General features: G+C 40.8%; 1 protein-coding gene across 1 annotated transcript in view; it reads left to right on the plus strand.

Annotated features, from left to right (window-relative positions):
• Positions 1-19,111, plus strand: part of MRPL48 (mitochondrial ribosomal protein L48) — a 59,070-nt gene extending 39,959 nt beyond the window's left edge. Inside the window, exons 5-8 of the mRNA XM_055423649.2 lie at positions 5,439-5,608; positions 15,278-15,380; positions 16,900-16,989; positions 18,813-19,111. Of these exons, the coding sequence (XP_055279624.2) occupies positions 5,439-5,608; positions 15,278-15,380; positions 16,900-16,989; positions 18,813-18,887 (438 nt within the window). The 3' untranslated portion in view covers positions 18,888-19,111. The remainder of the gene's footprint in view (positions 1-5,438; positions 5,609-15,277; positions 15,381-16,899; positions 16,990-18,812) is intronic.
• The last annotated feature ends 3,721 nt before the right edge of the window (positions 19,112-22,832 follow it).

A 22,832-nucleotide genomic window follows, 5' to 3' on the forward strand; every position in this document is an offset into this window, starting at 1 on the left:
ACTGAAATATAGTATCACAATGGGCTCCTGATGGTGTGGATCAGTCCAGACAGATCTAGGTTAACATGGAAAAGCAAGAGAGATGCCAAGAGGGATACTAGAATCAACCTTCTTCTTTTTGTTCTCCTAAAGTGACACCTTTGAAGAGCCCTGGCATTTTCCCTGGTTAAGAAAAGCCTCCTGCAGGCTTCAAAGAAGCTCCTCCCTTCTTTGCTGGAAAATTTCAGCCGCACCTTATTGCATTTTCTGACTTTAATATTCTTCACAGCTCCTACTGCAGTGCTGTCATGATGAGAAGTCTGAATTGCTGCATTTAGCCTCAGGTATGGTGGGCTCTGCACCACTACGCCTGTACCTTGATGGTTGGTTGATATCACTCATAGCAAAGTCTAGGACCCTGGGGTGACTACCCTGTTAAGAACTTTAATAATGCAGAGGCTTCAATGGAAAAATTTCTGCACTGGGAGTCAGGAGGTCTAGGTTAATTCCTAGGATCTGTCCTGTGTGGCTCTGTGACTCTGGGGGACATATTTAATCTCTATGGGCTTCATATTCTTTCCCTCCAAAGATGAAAAACTGGGACAAAGTTATCTCTAAATGCCATCTTGTTCTAAAATTCTAAACTAGTGATTCATTGCATGTTTTGTCTCTGTTGGCCCCTGTGCTAGATATGAGGAATATGAAAACAGAAAAATAATAATAAAAGTTAATGTGTACTGAGTGTTTAAGTATGTGCCACAGATTGAATTAAGTATATACAGTGTTTTGTTCCGTTCTCAGAATATCCCTATGAGACTGGGTTTGTCATCAGTTTTACTAATCTTGTGAAAGGACCATTTCTTGGTCCTCCCCCTGCCCCCCCAGGTTGGGCCCCTGCTCTCTTAGACTGACCTGGAGAGCAACAATCTGAGAGACCCATTCTAGGTATTCAGCCAGAAACAACTCTGTTGTGGCAATAACTAGGCTGCTGGCTAATAATAGTGGTGACTTAAGACATGTAAATAGATTGCCCCTCCCCACTATTTCTTAAAAAAAATTTTTTTTTCTACCAAATAGCAAGACTTATATTAAATCTCCAGTAATTAGGACAGTGTGGTATCAGCTGAAGAATAGACAAATAACCCATTGGAACAGAATAAAAAGATCCAAGTATCTATGAACATTTAGCATATGACCGTTCATTATATGACAACACTGATTGCAGTGGTGTCCAGTCAACTGGATTGGACAGTCATGTGACAAAAGCTGACTTGACTCCTACTGCACACTGTACACAAAAAGCATTTAAAATTTTTGTAGATCTAAATGTAAATATTATAATTATCAAACTTCTGGGAGGTAACATACAAAAATGTACTCATGATCTTAAACTAAGCAAAGATTTCTTAAATAGGACACAAAAGTCATTATAACTATACAAGAAAAAAAATAAGTAAATTGGACTACATTAAAAAACAAGAATTTTTGCTCAGAATGCACCATTAAAAAGTGAAAAAGGAAGATACAAGGAGGAAGAGGATATTTGCAACATGTACATTTAACAAAGGATCATATCTAAAGAATATAGAAGGAACCTCTACAAATCAGTAAGAGAAAGGAAGACCACCCAATCTAAAAAATGGGCAAAACACTTCATTAGACAGGTTACAAAAGAGAATATCCAAATGGCCGGTGGACATAATGGAAATGTGCTCAAGTTCAGTAGACTTAAAGGAAATGCAAGTTAAAGACTCAGTGCATTACCACTTCATACCAACCAGAATGAGTAAGAGAAACCAAACAGAAAACCTGACTACACTAGGTTTTGTAGGTACTGGCAAGAATGTAAAGCACCTAGAACTCTTATGTACTCTGGTGGGAGTCTAAATTGGAAACGATTTAAAAAAACTGTGAGAGAACTATTAAAGATGAACCTCTGCATTGCCTATACCTCAGTAGTTTCAGGTTCTGGGTATATCCCCAACACAAATGCATACACATGTTCACTGAAAGATACGTGCTGAAACATTAGTAGCAATACTGTTCATAGTGGCCCACACTGGAAACAACTCTAATTTGAAACAACTCTAATTTCTACCTCCAGTAAAAAGTATAAATAAGTTATAGCATATTCATATAAGTAAACTACTAGGGCAATGGGAAGTGAAGAACTACTGTTTCACCTAAAAATGATGAATCTTGCAAACATAATCATTTAAAGAAGCTGTGCACAAAAGAGAACCTAGTATATTATTCCATTTTCACAAATTTAAAAAACAGGCAAAATAACCCTTTGGTTTTAGAAGTCAGAATAGTGGTTTGCCGATTTGGGGGACAGGATACTTTTGGGGTGCTGGTAGTGATATGTTTCTTATTCAAGATAATGTTTATACAGGTGTTTTCAGTTTGTGAAAATTCATTGAGCTGTGTACTTATTTATGCAATTTTCATATGAATGTTGTTCAGTTGCTAAGTTGTGTCAGACTCTCTGTGACCCCATGGACTGCAGCATGCCAGGCTTCCCTGTCCTTCTCTATCTCCCAGAGTTTGCTCAAATTCACGTCCATTGAGTCGGTGATGCTATCTAAACATCTCATGTGCCGCCGTCTTCTCTTCCTGCCTTCAATCTTTCCCAGCATCAAGGTCTTTTCTAATGAGTCAGCTCTTCGCATCAGGCGGCGAAAGTATTGGAGCTTCAGCTTCAGCATCACTTCTTCCAATGAATATTCAGGTTTTTATTTCCTTTAGAATTGACTGGTTTGATTTCCTTGCAGTCCAAGGGACTTTAAAGAGCCTTTTCCAGTACTATAATTCAAAAGTACTGATTCTTCAGTGCTCAACCTTCTTTATGGTCCAACTGTTACATCCATACACGTCTACTGGAAAAGCCATCGCTTTGACTGTATGGACATTTGTCAGCAAAGAAATGTCTCTGCTTTTTAATAGGCTGTCCAGGTTTGTCATAGCTTTCCTTCCAAAGAGCAAGCATCTTTTAATATCACAAGAATATTATATTGTAAAAACATTTTGACTTAGAAATTCTAAAAAACAAGGTAGATTTTAAGATTCTAACTTTGAATTGATAAAAGATTCATATTATTAAAACTTCAAAAAATATAGAAGGGAAATAGTTTAAAAGTCTGCTTCCCACCCCTGTTGCCCAGCCATCCAGTTCCCTTCCTCATAGGTAACCAATAGTATTAGTCTTTTTGTGTATCCTTCCAGAATTATTTTTTAATATGCAAGCAAATACATAAGTAGTTAAACATACACACATCTATTTTTCCCCACTTACCCTTTTTATATGTATGGCAATATTCTGAACACATTATTCTACAGTCTGCTTTTGTCCTTTATCTTAAAAATTTTCTATATCAGTACATAAAGAAGTTCCTTATTTCTTCTTCAGTTCAGTTCAGTTCAGTCGCTCAGTCGTGTCCGACTCTCCGCGACCCCATGAATCACAGCACGCCAGGCCTCCCTGTCCATCACCAACTCCCGGAGTTCACTCAAACTCATGTCCACAGAGTCGGTGATGCCATCCAGCCATCTCATTCTCTGTCGTCCCCTTCTCCTCCCGCCCCCAACCTTTCCCAGCATCAGAGTCTTTTCCAGTGAGTCAACTCGTCGCATGAGGTACTACTGAAAGAATGTGCCATGATTTATTTAATAGATTCCCCTCCTGATGGGCATTTAGGTTAAATTATTTCTGGTTGAGAAGCTTTCTTGATCCTGATCTATGTTGTGTTGCTGCTGCTGCTGCTAAGTCGCTTCAGTCATATCCGACTCTTCAACCCCATAGACGGAAGCCCACAAGGCTTCCCTGTCCCTGGGATTCTCCAGGCAAGAACACTGCAGTGGGTTGCCATTTCCTTCTCCAAGGCATGAAAGGGAAAAGTGAAAGGGAAGTCGCTCAGTCGTGTCCGACTCTTAGCGACCTCATGAACTGCAGCCTACCAGGCTCTGCCGTCCTTGGGATTTTACAGACAAGAGTACTGGAGTGGGATGCCATTGCCTTCTCCTCTATGTTGTGTTACATATCTATTTTTCCAGGCCTCATTTTAACTTTTTACAGCAGTTTGAACAGGTTGATCTGTAGTAAAGCAGTACTTTTATATGAAATAAAAGGATAGAAATAAAATAATTTTTCAACCTCTAAACTTTTAAAAGAAAGGCTGTCTAAATAATTGGACTGCAGAATTTCAAAGCTAGGAAGGCTTGCAGAGAACTAATTCTATGCTTTCTTGTGATTGATTTCTTTAATATTCTGATGAAAGTTAAGGATTTTCTCCTTAGAAAAATACACACATATGTAAAATTTTGCATATAAGTTTTGGGGTTGACAAACCCCTCAAAATTCCTCTATGGTTTCTAGATTAAGAATCTGTTGGGACTTTCCTGGTGGTCCAATTAAGAATCCCACTGCCAGTGCAGGGACATGGGTTCAATCCCTGGTCCTGCAAGAATCCACAGGCCACGGGGTAACTAAGCCCTGGTGCCACAACTGTTGGGCCTGCACTCTAGAGCTCGTTCTCTACAACAAGAGAAGCCACCACGCTGAGAAGCCCACGCACCACAACTAAAGAGTAGCTCACCGCAACTAAAGAAAGCCTGCATGCAGTAGTGAAAACCCAGTGCAGCCAAGAATAAATAAACGTAAAAAAAGAGAAAGAGTTCCTAAAAAAATAAAATAATCTGTTGGGAATTCCCTGGTGGTCCAGTGGTTAGGACTCTGTGCTCTCACTGCCAAGGGCCTAGGTTCACGTCCAACTCTTTGCAACCCCGGAGTTTTCCAGGCCAGAATACTGGAGTGGGTAGCCTATCCCTTCCCCAACAGATCTTCCCAACCCAGGAATTGAACCAGAGTCTCCTAAATTGCAGGTGGATTCTTTACCAACTGAGTTATCAGGGAAGCCGAAATAAATAAACAAAATTTTTAAAAAGAGAAAGAATTCTTAAAAAATATAATAATAATCTGTTGGGAATTCCCTGGTGGTCCAGTGGTTAGGACTCTACTCTCATTGCAGAGGGCCTAGGTTCAATCCCTGACCAGGGAACTAAAATCTGACAAGCTGCTCAGGCAGCCAAAAAAAAGAGAAACTCCTCAAGAATCTGTTATCTAGTATAACCCCAGTGATATAAAAATTGGGAAACTGAGGGCCAGAGATGGAAAGTGAGTCTCAAAACGAGTTAATGGCAGAAGACAGTCACATGTATTTATGTTAAATAACTGCCAGCAATATTTCCTCTCCTTTCATTGACTGATGCTACAGCCCAGAATGGCAAGGGAGGCTACGCAGGAAAAGTTCAGTTTGTAGGTATGGTAATCAGAGAGAAACATGGTAAACAAATTTAACTGAAAGATTGATTTATATATATACATATATATATCAAGATGGTATTGTTAGAATTTCTTGTATAATACTTTCACTTTTCTTTCTCTTTTGTTTTGTGTTCAGCCCAAAAAGAAGAAGGGAAAAGTGGAAGTGAGACCCATTAATTTGGGGACAGATTATGAATATGGGGCTTTAAACATTCACCTGATTTCATACGACATGGCCCTGACAGAGAGTTACGCCCAGTATGTGCACAACCTCTGCAATCATCTCTCCATTAAAGTCGAGGAAAGGTATGAAAGATGCCTTTGCCTGGGATGTTCTTGGTGTGGGTAGCATGCTCTACTTTGTTGTTGTTAAATGAGATATAATTGTTTTGAGAAATAATTTACATGTAGTAAAATTCACTCTTTTTAAGTATACAGTTTGCCACAATCAAAATACCGAACAGCTCCATTAAGTTTTAAAAAGTTCCTTGGTGCCTGAGGTGTAGTTAATCTCCTCTGTCTTGCCTCTAGAGTCCCTGACAACCACTGATTGATTTTCTGTCCCTTTTGTTTTAAGTTCTCCAGAATATCATATAAAATGGAATCATACAGTATGTAGCTGTTTGTTTCTGGCCTCTTTCACTTAGCATAATGGGTTTAAGATTTATCTGGGGTTTTGCAGACATTCTTTTATTCTGAATATCTATTCAGAATTCTGAATAGTATTCCATTAATTCTGAATAGATATTCAGAGTTCCATACTGAATATCTATTCAGTATTCCATTAATTCTGAATATCTATTCAGAATTCTGAATAGTATTCCATTAAATGGTAAACTTTAATTGGTTGATGCCTTCACTGGTTGATATACATTTGGATTCTTTCTAGTTTATTGGTAATTATGAATAAAGCAAATAGATTCAATAAAAATAAATAAATAAAACAAATAGATTCAAGGGATTAGATCTGATAGAGTGCCTGAAGAACCATGGATGGAGGTTCATGACATTATACAGGAGGCAGGGATCAAGACCAATCCCAAGAAAAAGAAATGCTAAAAAGCAAAATGGCTGTCTGAGGAGGCCTTACAAATAGCTGTGAAAAGAAGGAAAGCAAAAAGCAAAGGAGAAAAGGAAAGATATACCCATTTGAATGCAGAGTTCCAAAGAATAGCAAGGAGAGATAAGAAAGCCTTCCTCAGTGATCAATGCAAAGAAATAGAGGAAAACAACAGAATGGGGAAGACTAGAGATCTCGTCAAGAAAATTAGAGATACCAAGGGAACATTTCATGCAAAGATGGGCACAATAAAGGACAGAAATGGTAGGGACCTAACAGAAGCAGAAGATATTAAGAAGAGGTGGCAAGAATACACAGAAGAACTATATGAAAAAGATCTTCATGACCCAGATAATCATGATGGTGTGATCACTCACCTAGAGCCAGACATCCTGGAATGTGAAGTCAAGTGGGCCTTAGGAAGCATCACTACGAACAAAGCTAGTGGAGGTGATGGAATTCCAGTTGAGCTACTTCAAATCCTGAAAGATGATGCTGTGAAAGTGCTGCACTCAATATGCCAGCAAATTTGGAAAACTCAGCAGTGGCCACAGGACTGGAAAAGGTCAGTCTTCATTCCAATCCCAAAGAAAGGCAATGCCAAAGAATGCTCAAACTACCGCACAATTGCACTCATCTCACATGCTAGTAAAGTCATGCTCAAAATTCTCCAAGCCAGGCTTCAGCAATACATGAACCATGAACTTCCAGATGTTCAAGCTGGTTTTAGAAAAGGCAGAGGAACCAGGGATCAACTTGCCAACATCCGCTGGATCATCAAAAAAGCAAGACAGTTCCAGAAAAACATCTATTTCTGCTTTAGTGACTACGCCAAAGCCTTTGACTGTGTGGATCACAATAAACTGTGGAACATTCTGAAAGAGATGGGAATACCAGACCACCTGACCTGCCTCTTGAGAAACCTGTATGCAGGTCAGGAAGCAACAATTAGAACTGGACATGGAACAACAGACTGGTTCCAAATAGGAAAAGGAGTACATCAAGGCTGCATACTGTCACCCTGCTTATTTAACTTATATGCAGAGTACATCATGAGAAATGCTGGGCTGGAAGAAGCACAGGCTGGAATCAAGATTGCCAGGAGAAATATCAATAACCTCAAATATGCAGATGATGCCACCCTTATGGCAGAAAGTGAAGAGGAACTAAAGAGCCTCTTGATGAAAGTGAAAGAGGAGAGTGAAAAGTTTGGCTTGAAGCTCAACATTCAGAAAACGAAGATCATGGCATCTGGTCCCATCACTTCATGACAAGTAGATGGGGAAACAGTGGAAACAGTGGCTGACTTTATTTTTTTGGGCTCCAAAATCACTGCAGATGCTGATTGCAGCCATGAAATTAAAAGATACTTACTCCTTGGAAGGAAAATTATGACCAACCTAGACATCATATTAAAAAGCAGAGACATTACTTTGTCAACAAAGGTCTGTCTAGTCAGGGCTATGGTTTTTCCAGTAGTCATGTATGGATGTGAGAGATGGACTATAAAGAAAGCTGAGCACCGAAGAATTAAACTGTTGGAGAAGACTCTTGAGAGTCCCTTGGACTGCAAGGAGATCCAACCAGTCCATCCTAAAGGAGATCAATCCTGGGTGTTCATTGGAAGGACTGATGTTGAAGCTGAAACTGCAATACTTTGGCCATCTGATGCGAAGAACTGACTCATTAGAAAAGACTGATGCTGGGAAAGATTGAGGGCAGGAGGAGAAGAGGATGACAGAGGATGAAGTGATTGGATGGCATCACCGCCTCAATGGACATGAGTTTGGGTATACTCCAGGAATTGGTGATGGACAGGGAGGCCTGGCGTGCTGCAGTTAATGGGGTCGCAAAGAGTCGGACACGACTGAGTGACTGAACTGAGCTGACTATGCGAATCTTTATAAGCAAACCAATGTCTCTGCTTTTTAATAGATAGTCTAGGTTTGTCATAGCTTTTCCCAAGGAACAAGTGTCGTTTAATTTCAATGGTTGCAGTCACTGTCTCTAGTGATTTTAGAGCCCAAGAAAATAATTTTTGTCACTCTTTCCATTGTTTCCCCATCTCTTGCCATGAACTGATGAGACCGGATGCCATGATCTTAGTTTATTGAATGTTGAGTTTTAAGCCAGCTTTTTCACTCTCTTCTTTCACCTTCATCAAGAGGCTCTTTAAGCCAAATTTGAACTTTTAAACCTTTATTACTTACAGTATAACTGCACTAAATGTGCTCATTAGAAGACTGGATAATCAGCTGTGACTTAAGCGCTCATAGCTGACAGTACTTCAATTGTTTTAGGCCTAAAGATGTGCTTTATCTTTTTTCTGATGCCTGGGAGAGTTGGTTGCTCTTTCAGCACTTGACACATATCTCTATCATGTCACTTAGTGCTCTGGGCTGTAATGATCTATTCATATGTCAGATTCCTTCCCCACTGACTACATAGGGATTATGTTCTTTATTTCTTTAGTACCTAGCATAAAGACTGTCCCATGGGATCATTAAGCCATTCTTGAAAGAACGACAGGTCCTTGAATATGATTGCACAATCCAGTTGTGTATACATTTCCTAAAGTTTAATGAATGAATTTTTAATTAATCAAAAACTACTGGCTGAGCCTCTTTTTGCTCTGTGGTCCACATGCTCAGTGGACTAGGAGGCACTGGACTTCTTGCTCTGTAATGTAGGCACTTTGTGTCTGGAGGATACAAAGGTAAATGCCTCTGATTTCAAAGAGAGTGTGTGTGTGTACATGTGTGTGCACACATACACACACATAAAAATAATTATAATGGGGAAAGTGGTAAGTGAAAGATAAAGTTTAATGTCAGTTCAAGGAGACAGAGTAGCATAATAATTTAGGGCTATGTTTCTCAAAGTACCACTCCATGAAGCTATTACAAGCTTGTGCCAAAATGAACATTATCACTTTGCTTCCTTCATCAAGAAAGTCTTGCTATAAATAGAAAGACTTTCTGTTGGAAGCTATTGAAAACAAAATGTTGATTGAATAAAAGTGTGTTTAGTGTCCATTTCATGCTTCTTATCTTGTCTTGAATTGATAACAAGTTTGCTTATCAGCAGCTTGTCTTAGGATCATACTGAGTAACAAATGGTTAAGAGTGAAAACTCTGGAATCAAACTGCCTGCATTGAAATCCTAGTTCTACCCATTATTATCAAGATGACCTTGAGAAATTCTGAACCTTGGTTTCTTTGTCTTTATAATGTGATGATAATTTTCCTATTTTTTTGAGTTCTGAAAATTAAATAGGAAAATATATGATAGCACATTGTAAACACTCTGTAAAAAATATTATTGTTCTTAATAATTAATGAGATTTTTTTCAACTGGCACGGTTTAGGGGTAGCATCTCAGAAGCTGTGGTGGCAAAGGGGCATTAAATGCCATTTACAGAATGTTATCATACCTTCAGTGAATCAGCTCCTTGAAGTAGTGTTTTAAATTTTCAGAAGAACTTTTAAAAATATTTTGTTTTTAAAAACTGGCTGTGAAAAGCTCTGACTACATTTGAGTAAAGGCAGGAAGCAGTAGCATTTGTTGAGCATCAACAACAGCCAGCCACTCTGCCAAATACTTTTCTGTATATTATTTTACTTAATTCATATAAGCACCTTGCCATAGTGGGTCCAAGCATTGACTTTGGAGCCAGATTGCTTCAGTTTTTCCCTTGTTCTCCTGCATTCTTACTGTGTGACAGACATTGGGCAGTTTTCTTAACCAGTTCGTGTCTTGGTTTCCTCATCTGTAAAATGAGGTTAATGAAAGTACCTATCTAATAAAGCTGTAGGGGGGCTTCCCTGGTGGCTCAGACAGTAAAGCGTCTGCCTGCAGTGAAAATTAAGGAGTTAATATATTTAAAATGCTTACAATTAAGTTTAGAAACTGTTGGCTGCTATTAGTAGTAGTAGTAGTATAATAGAAGCTTGCTTATAGTCATACATCTAATCAGTGGCAAGGTCTTGATTTGAACCCACTTCTTTTCCTTCAAAGTCTTAATTTGCTCTAACTGGTTCTCCACTCTGCTATTTGTATGATCTTTCTAGAATGGAAATATGATCGTGTCACTCCCATTCCTTTAAGATCAAAATGAAAGTTCCTCACATGTCTTGCTAGGTGCTCCATTGTGTGGGCTTGTCTCTCTTGCCTTAACTCACACTTCTCTTTCCTCCTTCTATCTTCAGTTACACTGACTTTGTTTTTTGTCCTTTCCCACCTCAGGACCTTTGCATATGCTCTGTAACACCTGGGATACTTTTTCCCCTTCAGCTGATCAACCCCTATTTTTTCTTAGGCTTTATTTTGAATGTCACTTCTTCATAGAACTTCATTAAGTTAGGTCTTTACGTTATATATTTAGGAGAAGTAAAGAGTATAAAAGGGAGGCCTGGCGTGCTGTGATTCATGAGGTCGCAAAGAGTGGGACACGACTGAGCGACTAAACCGAACTGAACTGAAAGAGTATAAAACTTCCCTTTTATAATGCTAATTCCTTGCCCTCATAATTACTTGACTATTACTAGACTCTAAGATCTGTGAGGCAGGGACTATCTTTATCAGCAGTCATGCTAAGACCTTGCACAGTACCTGACACATAGTGGGCACTGGATGACTACTTGTTGCCTTGGATTTCGTTCCAATAGGCATAAACGTAAATTCTTAGTATAACAGAATGAACGATATGCTGCTTTTTGCCTCTTTCCTTGTTCTTTGCTCCAAATAGTGCAGAGCATAAAGAAATGTTCACTTTTAGCAATTCACTTCTTTGCATTGACTGAGGTTTTCAGACCATTATATCAGGTATTCTTGCTGCCCAGCTTTTCAGAGATAAAATGATCTTTTCTTCTGATTTTCATTTTATCTTGATCCATTTTTCCTTTAGGAGTTGGGAATAGGGCTCTGACCTTGAGATTGAATTGAGCAAGGGAGCTGTGTGCTAGCTTTTGTTCTATATATGGTCTTCATCACTGCAGCTGCAGCTCACCCAGAGGAGGAGAGAAAGAAGCCTTTCCTGTGGGTCCTTTAATTTTCCTGTCTCCCTTGCCGAGCAGCTGTCTGAAGAGATGGAAATCTTATTTATCTGGGAGCAGCTTCCAAGCCTGAAGCTGACCAGCTCAGAGTAAAAGCATCATTCTCTGTAAGGCTGCTTTTTCCTTTTTTCAAAAAATCCACTTCCATTTTTTAAATGGAGGTATAACATTTTTACTAGAGTCCACAGATTCTAAATTCCCTAGCATCCTAGCAGGCCCCCTTGTGTCCTATCCCAGCTGCTGCTGCTGCTAAGTCGCGTCAATCGTGTCCAACTCTGTGCGACCCTATAGATGGCAGCCCAACAGGCTCCTCCGTTCCTGGGTTTCTACAGGCAAGAACACTGGAGTGGGTTGCCATTTCCTTCTCCAATGCATGAAAGTGAAAAGTGAAAGTGAAGTCCCTCAGTTGTGTCCGACTCTTAGCGACCCCATGGACTGTAGGCTACCAGGCTCCTCCGTCCATGGGATTCTCCAGGCAGTACTCCTCAAAAGCAGCACTGTTTTGTCATGTTAGGTTGACTCTTGAAATTCAACTACTTCATTTCTTCTCTTCTGTTTTCACTACCTGATCATCCAAATAATGTTTATTGCAGAAAACTGGGGAAGTACAGAAATATGTAGATACTAAAGGAAAATAACCTTTGCTGTTATGACTCAAAGGTCTGTTCTACTTTAAAATGACTAGAGTTCCCAGTATTTTTTTTTTTAATCAAACTATGTATGATTTTTCTATTGGTTCTCTTTGAGGGCCTCATGCCTCCTTGCCTTTGTAGACTGCCCTCTTTTGGAATGCCTTCCAGGCAAACATCTATGTTCATTCTTTACGTCTTGATAAAGCACTGCCTCACCTATGAAGCCTTCCCCATGCTCTCCCCCTTTTTTCCCTCTTGTTTCTGTAATATTTGGTATATACCTATATTGCCTTTGTCTTCCTATAGTGCAAATGTTTGTGTACTTACCTGTCTCCAAAACATTCTTAGCAAGCTTCTTGAAAGCATAAACTGCATTGTGTCCATCAGACCGCCTAGGACAGAATAGGATCTCAGTAAATGTTTGTTGAGTAAGTGAATGAATAAATAAACAAATCAGTGAAATCTTGCTGAAGTAAGTGTTGAAGAATAAAATGCATGCTCAGTGGTAGGAATGAACAAGTCCCACTTTATTCAGTCTTATCTGTGAAATGTCAAAAAAAAAAAGAACATTTTAGAGGCTGTTTACTTTTCTGAAAGCTTTTACATGATTACTTTATTTGATTTTCCATAACAAGTTTATGAATGTGCCCCCCTCCCCATTTTTGGCCGTGCCATGCAGTATGCGGGATCTTAGTTCTCTGACCGGGGTTTGAACCCATGTCCCCTGCAGTGGAAGTGTTGGAGTCCTAACTACTAGACCGCCAGGGACATCCCTGATTTTTTTATAAAGAAGTTATTGCCAAGTGTAAATTTGAAGTGATCAGAGTTTGTACTATAAAATGGAAGGGGTTGTTATTTAGGGCAGCTTACCTGGAAGTTTGCAATACCTAGCATTTACTCACTGTTGTAAGTGCAAGGGAATTGGCATTTGTAGGCATAGTGTGCCAGGCAAATTACTTATGTAATCTTATTTAATTATTGCTAAAACCCTATGAACTAAGTATTATTATCTTCACTTAATAGCTGAAGAAACAAAGACCCAGAGAGAGCTGAATTAGTTTGTCTAAGGTCAAATAGGTAATAAGTGGCATTTAAATCATTTAAATTAATCATTAAATGATTTAAATCCAGTACTGATTCTCATGTTTCCAAAACACTTTCCATTACACCAGACTTCTTTTTGGAGCAGTCCATCTGTAGAGGGTCATGCTCCTTTCTCTTAATTCATGAAGTTTGTGTAGCATGAAAATTCAGCAATCCTACTGTTGTTAGTATTCCATTTGAGTATTCAGTTTGAGGAACTTTTTTATAAGATGAACACAATACTAATATCATATTTCTGTGTAATCATCAGTTCTATCTCATCACCATATCTGATTCTCATAATTGCCTATTGATATAAGCCTGGATTGTAATCCCCATTATACATGAAGAAACTGAGTCCAAGAAGGGGAAGGGACTTGCCTAAGTAAATATTGCTAATAAGTGGTAGGGCTAAGATGTGACCCCAAGTCCAGCACTCTTTTCATTGTGGTATATCAGTTCAGTTCAGTTCAGTCGCTCAGTTGTGTCCGACTCTCCGCGACCCCATGAATCACAGCACGCCAGGCCTCCCTGTCCATCACCAACTCCCGGAGTTCACTCAAACTCATGTCCACAGAGTCGGTGATGCCATCTAGCCATCTCATTCTCCGTCGTCCCCTTCTCCTCCCGCCCCCAACCTTTCCCAGCATCAGAGTCTTTTCCAGTGAGTCAACTCGTCGCATGAGGTGGCCAAAGTATTGCAGTTTCAGCTTTAGCATCAGTCCTTCCAATGAACACCCAGGATTGACCTCCTTTAGAATGGACTGGTTGGATCTCCTTGCAGTATAAGGAACTCTCAAGAGTCTTCTCCAACACCACAGTTCAAAAGCATCGATTCTTCGGCGATCAGCTTTCTTCACAGTCCAACTCTCACATCCATACATGACCACGGGAAAAACCATTGCCTTGACTAGACGGACCTTGGTTGGGAAAGTAACGTCTCTGCTTTTTAATATACTATCAAGGTTGGTCATAACTTTCCTTCCAAGGAGCAAGCGTCTTTTAATTTCATGGCTGCAATCAGCATCTGCAGTGATTTTGGAGCCCAAAAAAATAAAGTCTGACACTGTTTCCACTGTTTCCCCATCTATTTCCCATGAAGTGATGGGACCAGATGCCATGATCTTTGTTTTCTGAATGTTGAGCTTCAAGCCAACTTTTTCACTCTCCTCTTTCACTTTCATCAAGAGGCTTTTGAGTTCCTCTTCACTTTCTGCCATAAGGGTAGTGTCATCTGCATATCTGAGATTATTGATATTTCTCCCAGCAATCTTGATTCCAGCTTGTGCTTCTTCCAGCCCAGCGTTCCTCATGATGTACTCTGCATATAAGTTAAATAAGCAAGGTGACAATATACAGCCTTGACGCACTAATCTAGCTGATTATAATGAGCATAGATTACAACAATGTTTCTCAACCTGGAGACATTTAACAATGTCTGGAGATAGTTCTGATTGTTACCACTTTGGGGGTACTACTAGCATTTGCTGGATATAGAGGTTAGGGATGTATAGGCCGGCCCCCACAATAAGAATTATCTGTTCTAAAGGGTGAATAGTGCTGATATTACGAAATCCTGCTGTTGAACTGGAGCAGGGGACTCCTTTGGTGGTCCAGTGGTTAAGACTCTGTTCTTCCACTGCAGGGTACATGGGTTTAGTCTCTGGTCAGAGAACTAAGATCTCACATGCCTCACAGCATGGCCAAAATTTTTTTAAAATAAATAAGTAAAATAAAAATACAACTGGAGCAGGATTGGGTTTCATGCTTCATTTCTTCAGAAGAGATGAAATACCCAAGGTTAGCCTCCAGAGTGTACCTAGTGGTGAGCTTAATTCTTTTAGAACTGGCTATTATTTAGTAGCAGCAAATACTTGTTAATCACCAGGCTTTACTCAGAGTGTTATATTAAGCATGACTAGGAATGCATAAAAATATTAGACGTGGTCTGTCCCCTCACAGAGTGTAAAGACTTCTGGAGAAGGTGTAAGAGGATCTGGTTACTTTACCCCTGGCTGCAGATAGACAGCCCAAAGTTGCAGGAGCTACTACATGCAGTAGTGGCTGCACTCAGGGACTACCCTGACTGAAGTGGTGTGTCTGGCTTAAAGGAAACCTCCCAATAGCTGACTTTTCCTTCCCACAGTTATGCGATGCCCACCAAAACCATGGAGGTGTTGCAGCTTCAGGACCAAGGCAACAAAATGTTACTTGACTCAGTTCTTACCACCCATGAGCGAGTGGTTCAGGTAGGTACTCTGGAAGACACTTGAAATGTCTCTACCTCTTCTGGTTCTTTCTTGGTTGAGTTTCAAACCTGATATCCAGTTGTCTACTGGGTTTCTCCACAAAGATGTTCAACAGGTGCCCTACACTCAATGTATACAAGACTAATTGTAGGAGGACTGTTTCTTTCCCATATAATCCTCCTCACTTTTGAGCTTAATGCTTGACCCTTCTTTGTCCTCATTCTCCAGATTCTATGGTTTCTACCCCTAAAATCCTTTCAGATCCATCCACTTTGCTTTACACTCATGTCAATGTGATAACGTCATTTTCCCACATAGACCCCCTCAGTGGCTTCCCTTTAACTCTGTATCCATTAGCAGTCACTCCTTTTTTTCCATTCCCCTAGCTCTTGGCAACCACTAATCTACTTTCCATTTCTGTGGTTCTACCTCTTCTAGACATTTCTTCAAATGAAATTATATAACATCTGGCCTTTTATATCTATCTCCTTTCACATAGCATACTGTTTTCTAGGTTCATCCATGTTGTAGTAGTAGAACATATCAATATTTCATTCCTTTTTATTGCCAAGTAATATTCCAACACATGGACTTCACCCTTTTTGATCCACTCAAGAAATGTATAAGGAAGATAACCAGCAGGATGTTAAGATAGTAACACCCTAAATCTATGTTAAATTTTTAAATGATTAAAGTACTTACAATCTTGGTTCTTTAAATATTATCAGGAATAAATTACTTTAGCTTCATTTTATGACAGATCTAACTTGCCACCAAGGCCCATAGGATAAAGGTTGAACTCTTTTGATTAGCTCCTAAGTGGCTTCATGATTCTTCTCCAGCTTTTCCTCTTCACACCTTCATTTGTTCCAGTCACACATGGAACTAGTTTTAATTCCCTAGTACTGTGCTATTCCTTCACATTTTACTGAATATTATTCCCTCTGCCTTAAAAAAAAAAAAGAAAAACTCCACACTACAGTTGAATTCTCCCAATTTACCTTTATTTTTCAAGACACCAACCAGACGTTGCCTCTTTTGGAAGCTTTTTTTTTTTTTTAACTTCCCTGATTAAGTTAGGTAGATGTTTCTCTTCTCGGTTCTGCCTGACCCCTGCATGCCCTTCTTCTAACACATCTGATTTATCTTTGGATTCTCAGCACAGGGTCTGACGACAATCAGGTGGTGGTCTATGTGGGTAAACTTGAGTTGACTCAGAAAGTCATCCTGGACTTAACCTCTTAATCCAGTTATGACATTCATTGCCTACAAGAGCAGATATTGAAGAAAAAAAAAAAGCAGATATTGGCCATGACCATCTTAGTAATCAGACAACTTGGCAGATCAGCAAGAGAAATCGAAATCCTATGAAGTCTGAGCTCCAAAACCAGCTCTGGGTGTTAATCCTTCACCCAGAGGCCCTCAGGCTCTACTGGAGCTGACATTTGAGCCCTTGCCCTTTCTGCCCAACCACCTAACTTTCAGTGACTCTCTTCGAGCATCTTCTTTCCTTTTGCAGATCAGCGGTTTGAGTGCTACGTTTGCAGAGATTTTCTTGGAAATAATCCAAAGCAATCTTCCTGAAGGAGTCAAATTGTCAGTGAGGGAGGTAGGTGCTAATTTCAGAAGAGGCCCACTGGTGGGCTCAAAATATGGATAAGAAAACCTGGACTGGTTGACTTAAGAAACAGCAAAGGCATGTGGATAACTTAACCCAGATAATAATCAGGAAAGGGGTGCAGGCGGCTTTACCGTGATCATTAGTCTGACTGTTCCAATGCATCAGGGATGATACTTCATAGACCATGAAAACTGAACTCTGTCAGAGCATCCTGATGTTCAGTTCAGTTCAGTTCAGTTCAGTCGCTCAGTCGTGTCCGACTCTCCGCGACCCCATGAATCACAGCACGCCAGGCCTCCCTGTCCATCACCAACTCCCGGAGTACACTCAAACTCATGTCCACAGAGTCGGTGATGCCATCCAGCCATCTCATTCTCCGTCGTCCCCTTCTCCTCCTGCCCCCAACCTTTCCCAGCATCAGAGTCTTTTCCAGTGAGTCAACTCGTCTCATGAGGTGGCCAAAGTATTGGAGTTTCAGCTTTAGCATCAGTCCCTCCAATGAACATCCAGGATTGATCTCCTTTAGAATGGACTGGTTGGATCTCCTTGCAGTATAAGGGACTCTCAAGAGTCTTCTCCAACACCACAGTTCAAAAGCATCGATTCTTCGGTGATCAGCTTTCTTCACAGTCCAACTCTCACATCCATACATGACCACGGGAAAAACCATTGCCTTGACTAGACGGACCTTGGTCGGCAAAGTAATGTCTCTGCTTTTTAATATACTATCAAGGTTGGTCATAACTTTCCTTCCAAGGAGCAAGCGTCTTTTAATTTCATGGCTGCAATCAGCATCTGCAGTGATTTTGGAGCCCAAAAAAACAAAGTCTGACACTGTTTCCACTGTTTTCCATCTATTTCCCATGAAGTGATGGGACCAGATGCCATGATCTTTGTTTTCTGAATGTTGAGCTTCAAGCCAACCTTTTCACTCTCCTCTTTCACTTTCATCAAGAGGCTTTTGAGTTCCTCTTCACTTTCTGCCATAAGGGTAGTGTCATCTGCATATCTGAGGTTATTGATATTTCTCCCGGCAATCTTGATTCCAGCTTGTGCTTCTTCCAGCCCAGCGTTCCTCATGATGTACTCTGCATATAAGTTAAATAAGCAAGTTGACAATATACAACCTTGACGCACTCCTTTTCCTATTTGGAACCAGTCTGTTGTTCCATGACCGGTTCTAACTGTTGCTTCCTGACCTGCATACAGGTTTCTCAAGAGGCAGGTCAGGTGGTCTGGGATTCCCATCTCTTTCAGAATGTTCCACAGTTTATTGTGATCCACACAGTCAAAGGCTTTGGCATAGTCAATGAAGCAGAAATAGATGTTAGGGGTAACCAATTATACCCCCAAATTCCCTCCCTTGAGGCAGCTGTATAGCAGAAAGAATGATTTAAGATCACATACAGCGTAAGGAATCAGAACACAAATAGGGAAATGTACTAAGGCAAGTAAGAAGTCCAATTCAAATTTGCGTCCTTGATACCTAATATAAGTCTGGTACATAGTGTGTGTGTGCATGCTAAGTCGCTTCAGTGTGTCCGACTCTTTGCAACACTATGACTGTAGCCTGCCAGGCTCCTCTGTCCATGGGGATTCTCCAGGCAAGAATACTGGAGGTGGATTGCTCTGCCCTCCTCCAGGGGATCTTCCCGACCCAGGGATCGAACCCTGGTACATAGTAGCTACTCAGTAAAAGTTAGTTGAATCCAAATAATTTTCTACAGAGCTGGCTGATGTATCCTTTTCTGATGCTGGGCATATTTGAATGACTCTGTAGTAATTCCCTCTTTTCTTTTTCTTCTCCACAGCACACTGAAGAAGACTTTAAGGGAAGGTTCAAAGCTCGGCCAGAACTGGAAGAACTGTTAGCCAAGTTGAACTAGCTCATTGCAGAACCTTTCATGCCTTTCAGCACTGGTGATATTGAGTGGCAAGGGGAAGAGCTTCCTGTGTGGCCAGAGTTAACCAGGAGACCCTGACCCTCAACATCAGAAGTACTCATCTCCACTGCCAGGAGTGTCTCCTCTCCTTGCTTACCAATTGTCACCACTTTTCTTTGAGCCAACCCTGGGTATCCTCCATCTAATAAAAAGCTGCTGCTGATTGATGTGAGTGTGTATGTGAGAAGTCAGTCCATCCTGTGGAGTATCTTTAACTAAGGGATTGGATTTCTCTTTGCCTGGTGCTTTAGCACACAAGTGTGTTCCCCTTCAGAATTTCTCCAATTAAGAGTGAACTCATCCTTTAAATCAACCTGGCATGGAGTCCCTTTAATGAGGCAGACAATCATAAGTAAACCCTCCATGGATAAAAGGCACAGGGAGGGAGATTTTGTATATGAAAAAAACCCTCCAGATAGAATCAGGGTCTGTTTTTAAGTGAAAAAAAATTACCTTGTGGGGTAGTGAGTGACCTGTCATAAGTATGCAGGTAGATGTTACATAACTGCAAATTAGGGTTGCCTGGAATAAGTTTAAGCAAAGAATTAAAGGTTGATCTTGGTCAGGTGTCAGGAAACTGCAGCCTGTGAGCCAAATCCCATCAACTGCCTATTTGCTTTTTAAAAATAATTTATTGAGGTGACATTCATGTGTCACAGAACTAACCATTTGGAAGTGAATAATCACACGGTATTTAATACATTTGCAGTGTTGTGCAACCTCTATCCAGTTCCAAAACCCTATTTCAAACCCCCATAGACAAAGGTTTATGGGAACAGAGCCCTGCTCATTCATTTATACATTGTCTGTGGCTGCTTTTATGTTGCCATGGCAGAGTTGAGTCACTGTGACAAAGATGGTTAAGCTAAAACATTTTTGCATGGCCCTTTATAAAAATAGTTTGTCAAACATGGATCTAAGTCATTGGTTTTCAAACTTAAGCATGCATCAGTATCACCTGCAAGTCTTTTAAGAACACGAATTACTGGACTCCATTCCGATTTTCTGAATTAGATCTTGAGCAAGGGTGCTGCTGCTGCTGGTCAGAGTTGCCTCTTTGAGAACCACTAGTCTTAAGGGCTTCCCTGGTGGCTCAGACAGTAAAGTGTCTGCCCGCAATGCGGGAGACCCGGGTTCGATCCCTGAGTTAGGAAGATCCCCTGGGGAAGGAAATGGCAACCCACTCCAATATTCTTGCCTGGAAATTCCATGGACAGAGGAGCCTTGTAGACTACAGTCCATGGGCTCACAAAGAGTCGGACACGACTGAGTGACTTCATATGTGTGTGCATGCAGATGGTAACTGTGAAAATGTGTGAGTGCATCCCACATTTATTGAACTCTAATTATAGGCTTCCCTGGTGGCTCAGAGGTTAAAGCTTCTGCCTCCAATGTGGGAGACCCGGGTTCGATCCCTGGGTCGGGAAGATCCCCTGGAGAAGGAAACGGTAACCCACTCCAGTATTCTTGCCTGGAGAATCCCATGGATGGAGAAGCCTGGTAGGCTACAGTCCATGGGGTTGCATAGAGTCGGACACGACTGAGCGACGGAACAGAACAGAATTATGCTCTATACTTTATACAGATTATCCTTGGGGTTGATGGTATTATTTCCAATTTTACAGGTGAAGAAACTGAGGTTTGGAGAGCTGAATCGACATCCTAGGGTCACATAGCTAATAAGTGGCATACCTCTCCCCTCTGTTACCCCCTACTTCTGTTGGATAACCTATATAGAGGTCTGGGAGAGCTTAGAGCATTCTTAGTATTGCATGTACTTTCCTGAAACTTTTCAAAAATTTTAAACTCTGAAGTTATTTTGGTTTCTTTGACTTGGTTTCCAAAAGCAACAAGGGGAAACTCAGATTTCTTCTCAAGGTGTAACACTGGGGAGGGCTGTCAAGATAGCAGGTGCCCTCAATTAAAATGCTTTTCTGAATTCAGATTGAAGGTTCAGCAGGCCAGGACTTAGAAGGGAACCCCACTGGGAGTATGGGCAGAGTTTGCCAGGTGAAGAGGGAAGATGAGAGAGCAGCAGCTAATGGATGAGTGTAAAGTTGGAGGATATGTAGTGACTTGAAAATAAGGTGAATTAAACACATGTATACACACAGACGGGCTTCCCAGGTGGCACCAGTGATAAAGAACCTGCCTGCCAATGCAGGAGACATAAGAGACAAGGGTTCGATACCTGGGTTGGGAAGATGCCCTGGAGGGCATGGCAACCCACTCCAGTATTCTTGCCTGGAGAACCCACCTGGACAGAAGGGCCTAGGGGGCTACAGTCCATAGGGTCGCAGAGTTGGACACAACTGAAGCGACTTAGCACACAAGTATACACACACACACACACACAGTGCCTGCATTATCACATGGGCAATGTCATGTGGGCCCCATTTAGGAATGCGGAATACAGTGGTATTTTCCAGTTGTTCACCTTTCCTTGTTAATAATTTGTGAAAGCAAGACGCAAGGTTTCACAAATGAACAAGATACTAGAGCTAAGGGACTTGAGACCCAGCCAGCCTAACCTCTTTTATCCTGCAAGTGCACGTTAGGGCCCAGGAAGGGCAGTGCTTTAGTTAAGGGGACAGGGCACCTCATCGGCAGAGCTGGGAGCAGGATTCAGATCTCTTGATTCCCAGTCCATCTCTTTCCATTACATCATGAGGGATGAGTCAGGCTTCCCTCTTAAACAAGAGGCTTCTGGGTTCTGTCACCTTGGAGCTCTTGTGTCACTGACCTAGTTAGTGATTTATTCTCTCACCAGAGCCAAAGGACTTTGGTTGCTCGTGATTAGGAGATCCAACCAGTCTATTCTAAAGGAGATCAATCCTGGGTGTTCATTGGAAGGACTGATGCTAAAGCTGAAACTCCAATACTTTGGCCACCTCATGCGTCGAGTTGACTCACTGGAAAAGAATCTGATGCTGGGAAAGGTTGGAGGCGGGAGGAGAAGGGGACGACGGAGAATGAGATGGCTGGATGGCATCACCGACTCTGTGGACATGAGTTTGAGTGTACTCTGGGAGTTGGTGATGGACAGGGAGGCCTGGCGTGCTGTGATTCATGGGGTCGCGGAGAGTCGGACACGACTGAGCTACTGAACTGAACTGAACTGAACTGAAAACAGATGAAAATTACTCATCATGCCTTATCCTGGTAAAAGGGACAGATATTCTGATTGCTAGAAACTCAGAGTTAACAAAACAATTATGAGCTTCATTTGACTCTTTAGAGGGAAGTGAACTTCCTTAGGAACACATGGCAATGAAATAAAATGGAATACAAGTCTCTGGGCTCTAGGCTGAAAATAATTCCTTCTCCTGCCTTCCTGAAAGAACCTATTATAAAGAAAAGAGGCAGACAAAACTGAGTTATTCCTAATTTCTACATTTATTAGTTTTGAGGCCTCAGGGAGTTATTTTAATCTCATCAAACCTCAGTTTTCTGATGTGTAAAATGGGGGTAATCCCTTTTAGGAACTTGAGATGGAGATAATGTATAAAATGGGCAAGCATGTGCTCAGTAAATGTTAGATGACCTTCCCATCTAAACTTCACTATACTTTTTCAAATATGTTTTCACTGAGGTATAATTTATATATGGTGAAACAAAGATCTTAAGTGTATATCTGATCAGTTTTGAAAATGCTGTCACCTATGAAACCTACACTTTTATGAAATTAAAAGACATTTCCACCCCCCTGAAAGTTCCCCTACATTCTTTGATAGTCATTCTTTCCAGAAACAACCACTAATCTCATTTCTATTGCCATAGGTTAGTTTTGTCTGACAATATATAAATAGCATTGAGTATATACCCTTTTGTGTTTGAATTCATTCACTTACCCTGATGTTTTTACTCATGTTGTTGCATGTAACTATA

The sequence above is a fragment of the Moschus berezovskii genome, chromosome 14 (genome assembly GCF_049115385.1).
Source record: "Moschus berezovskii isolate FMDL1 chromosome 14, NW_MosBer_1.0, whole genome shotgun sequence".
Taxonomy (NCBI): domain Eukaryota; kingdom Metazoa; phylum Chordata; class Mammalia; order Artiodactyla; family Moschidae; genus Moschus; species Moschus berezovskii.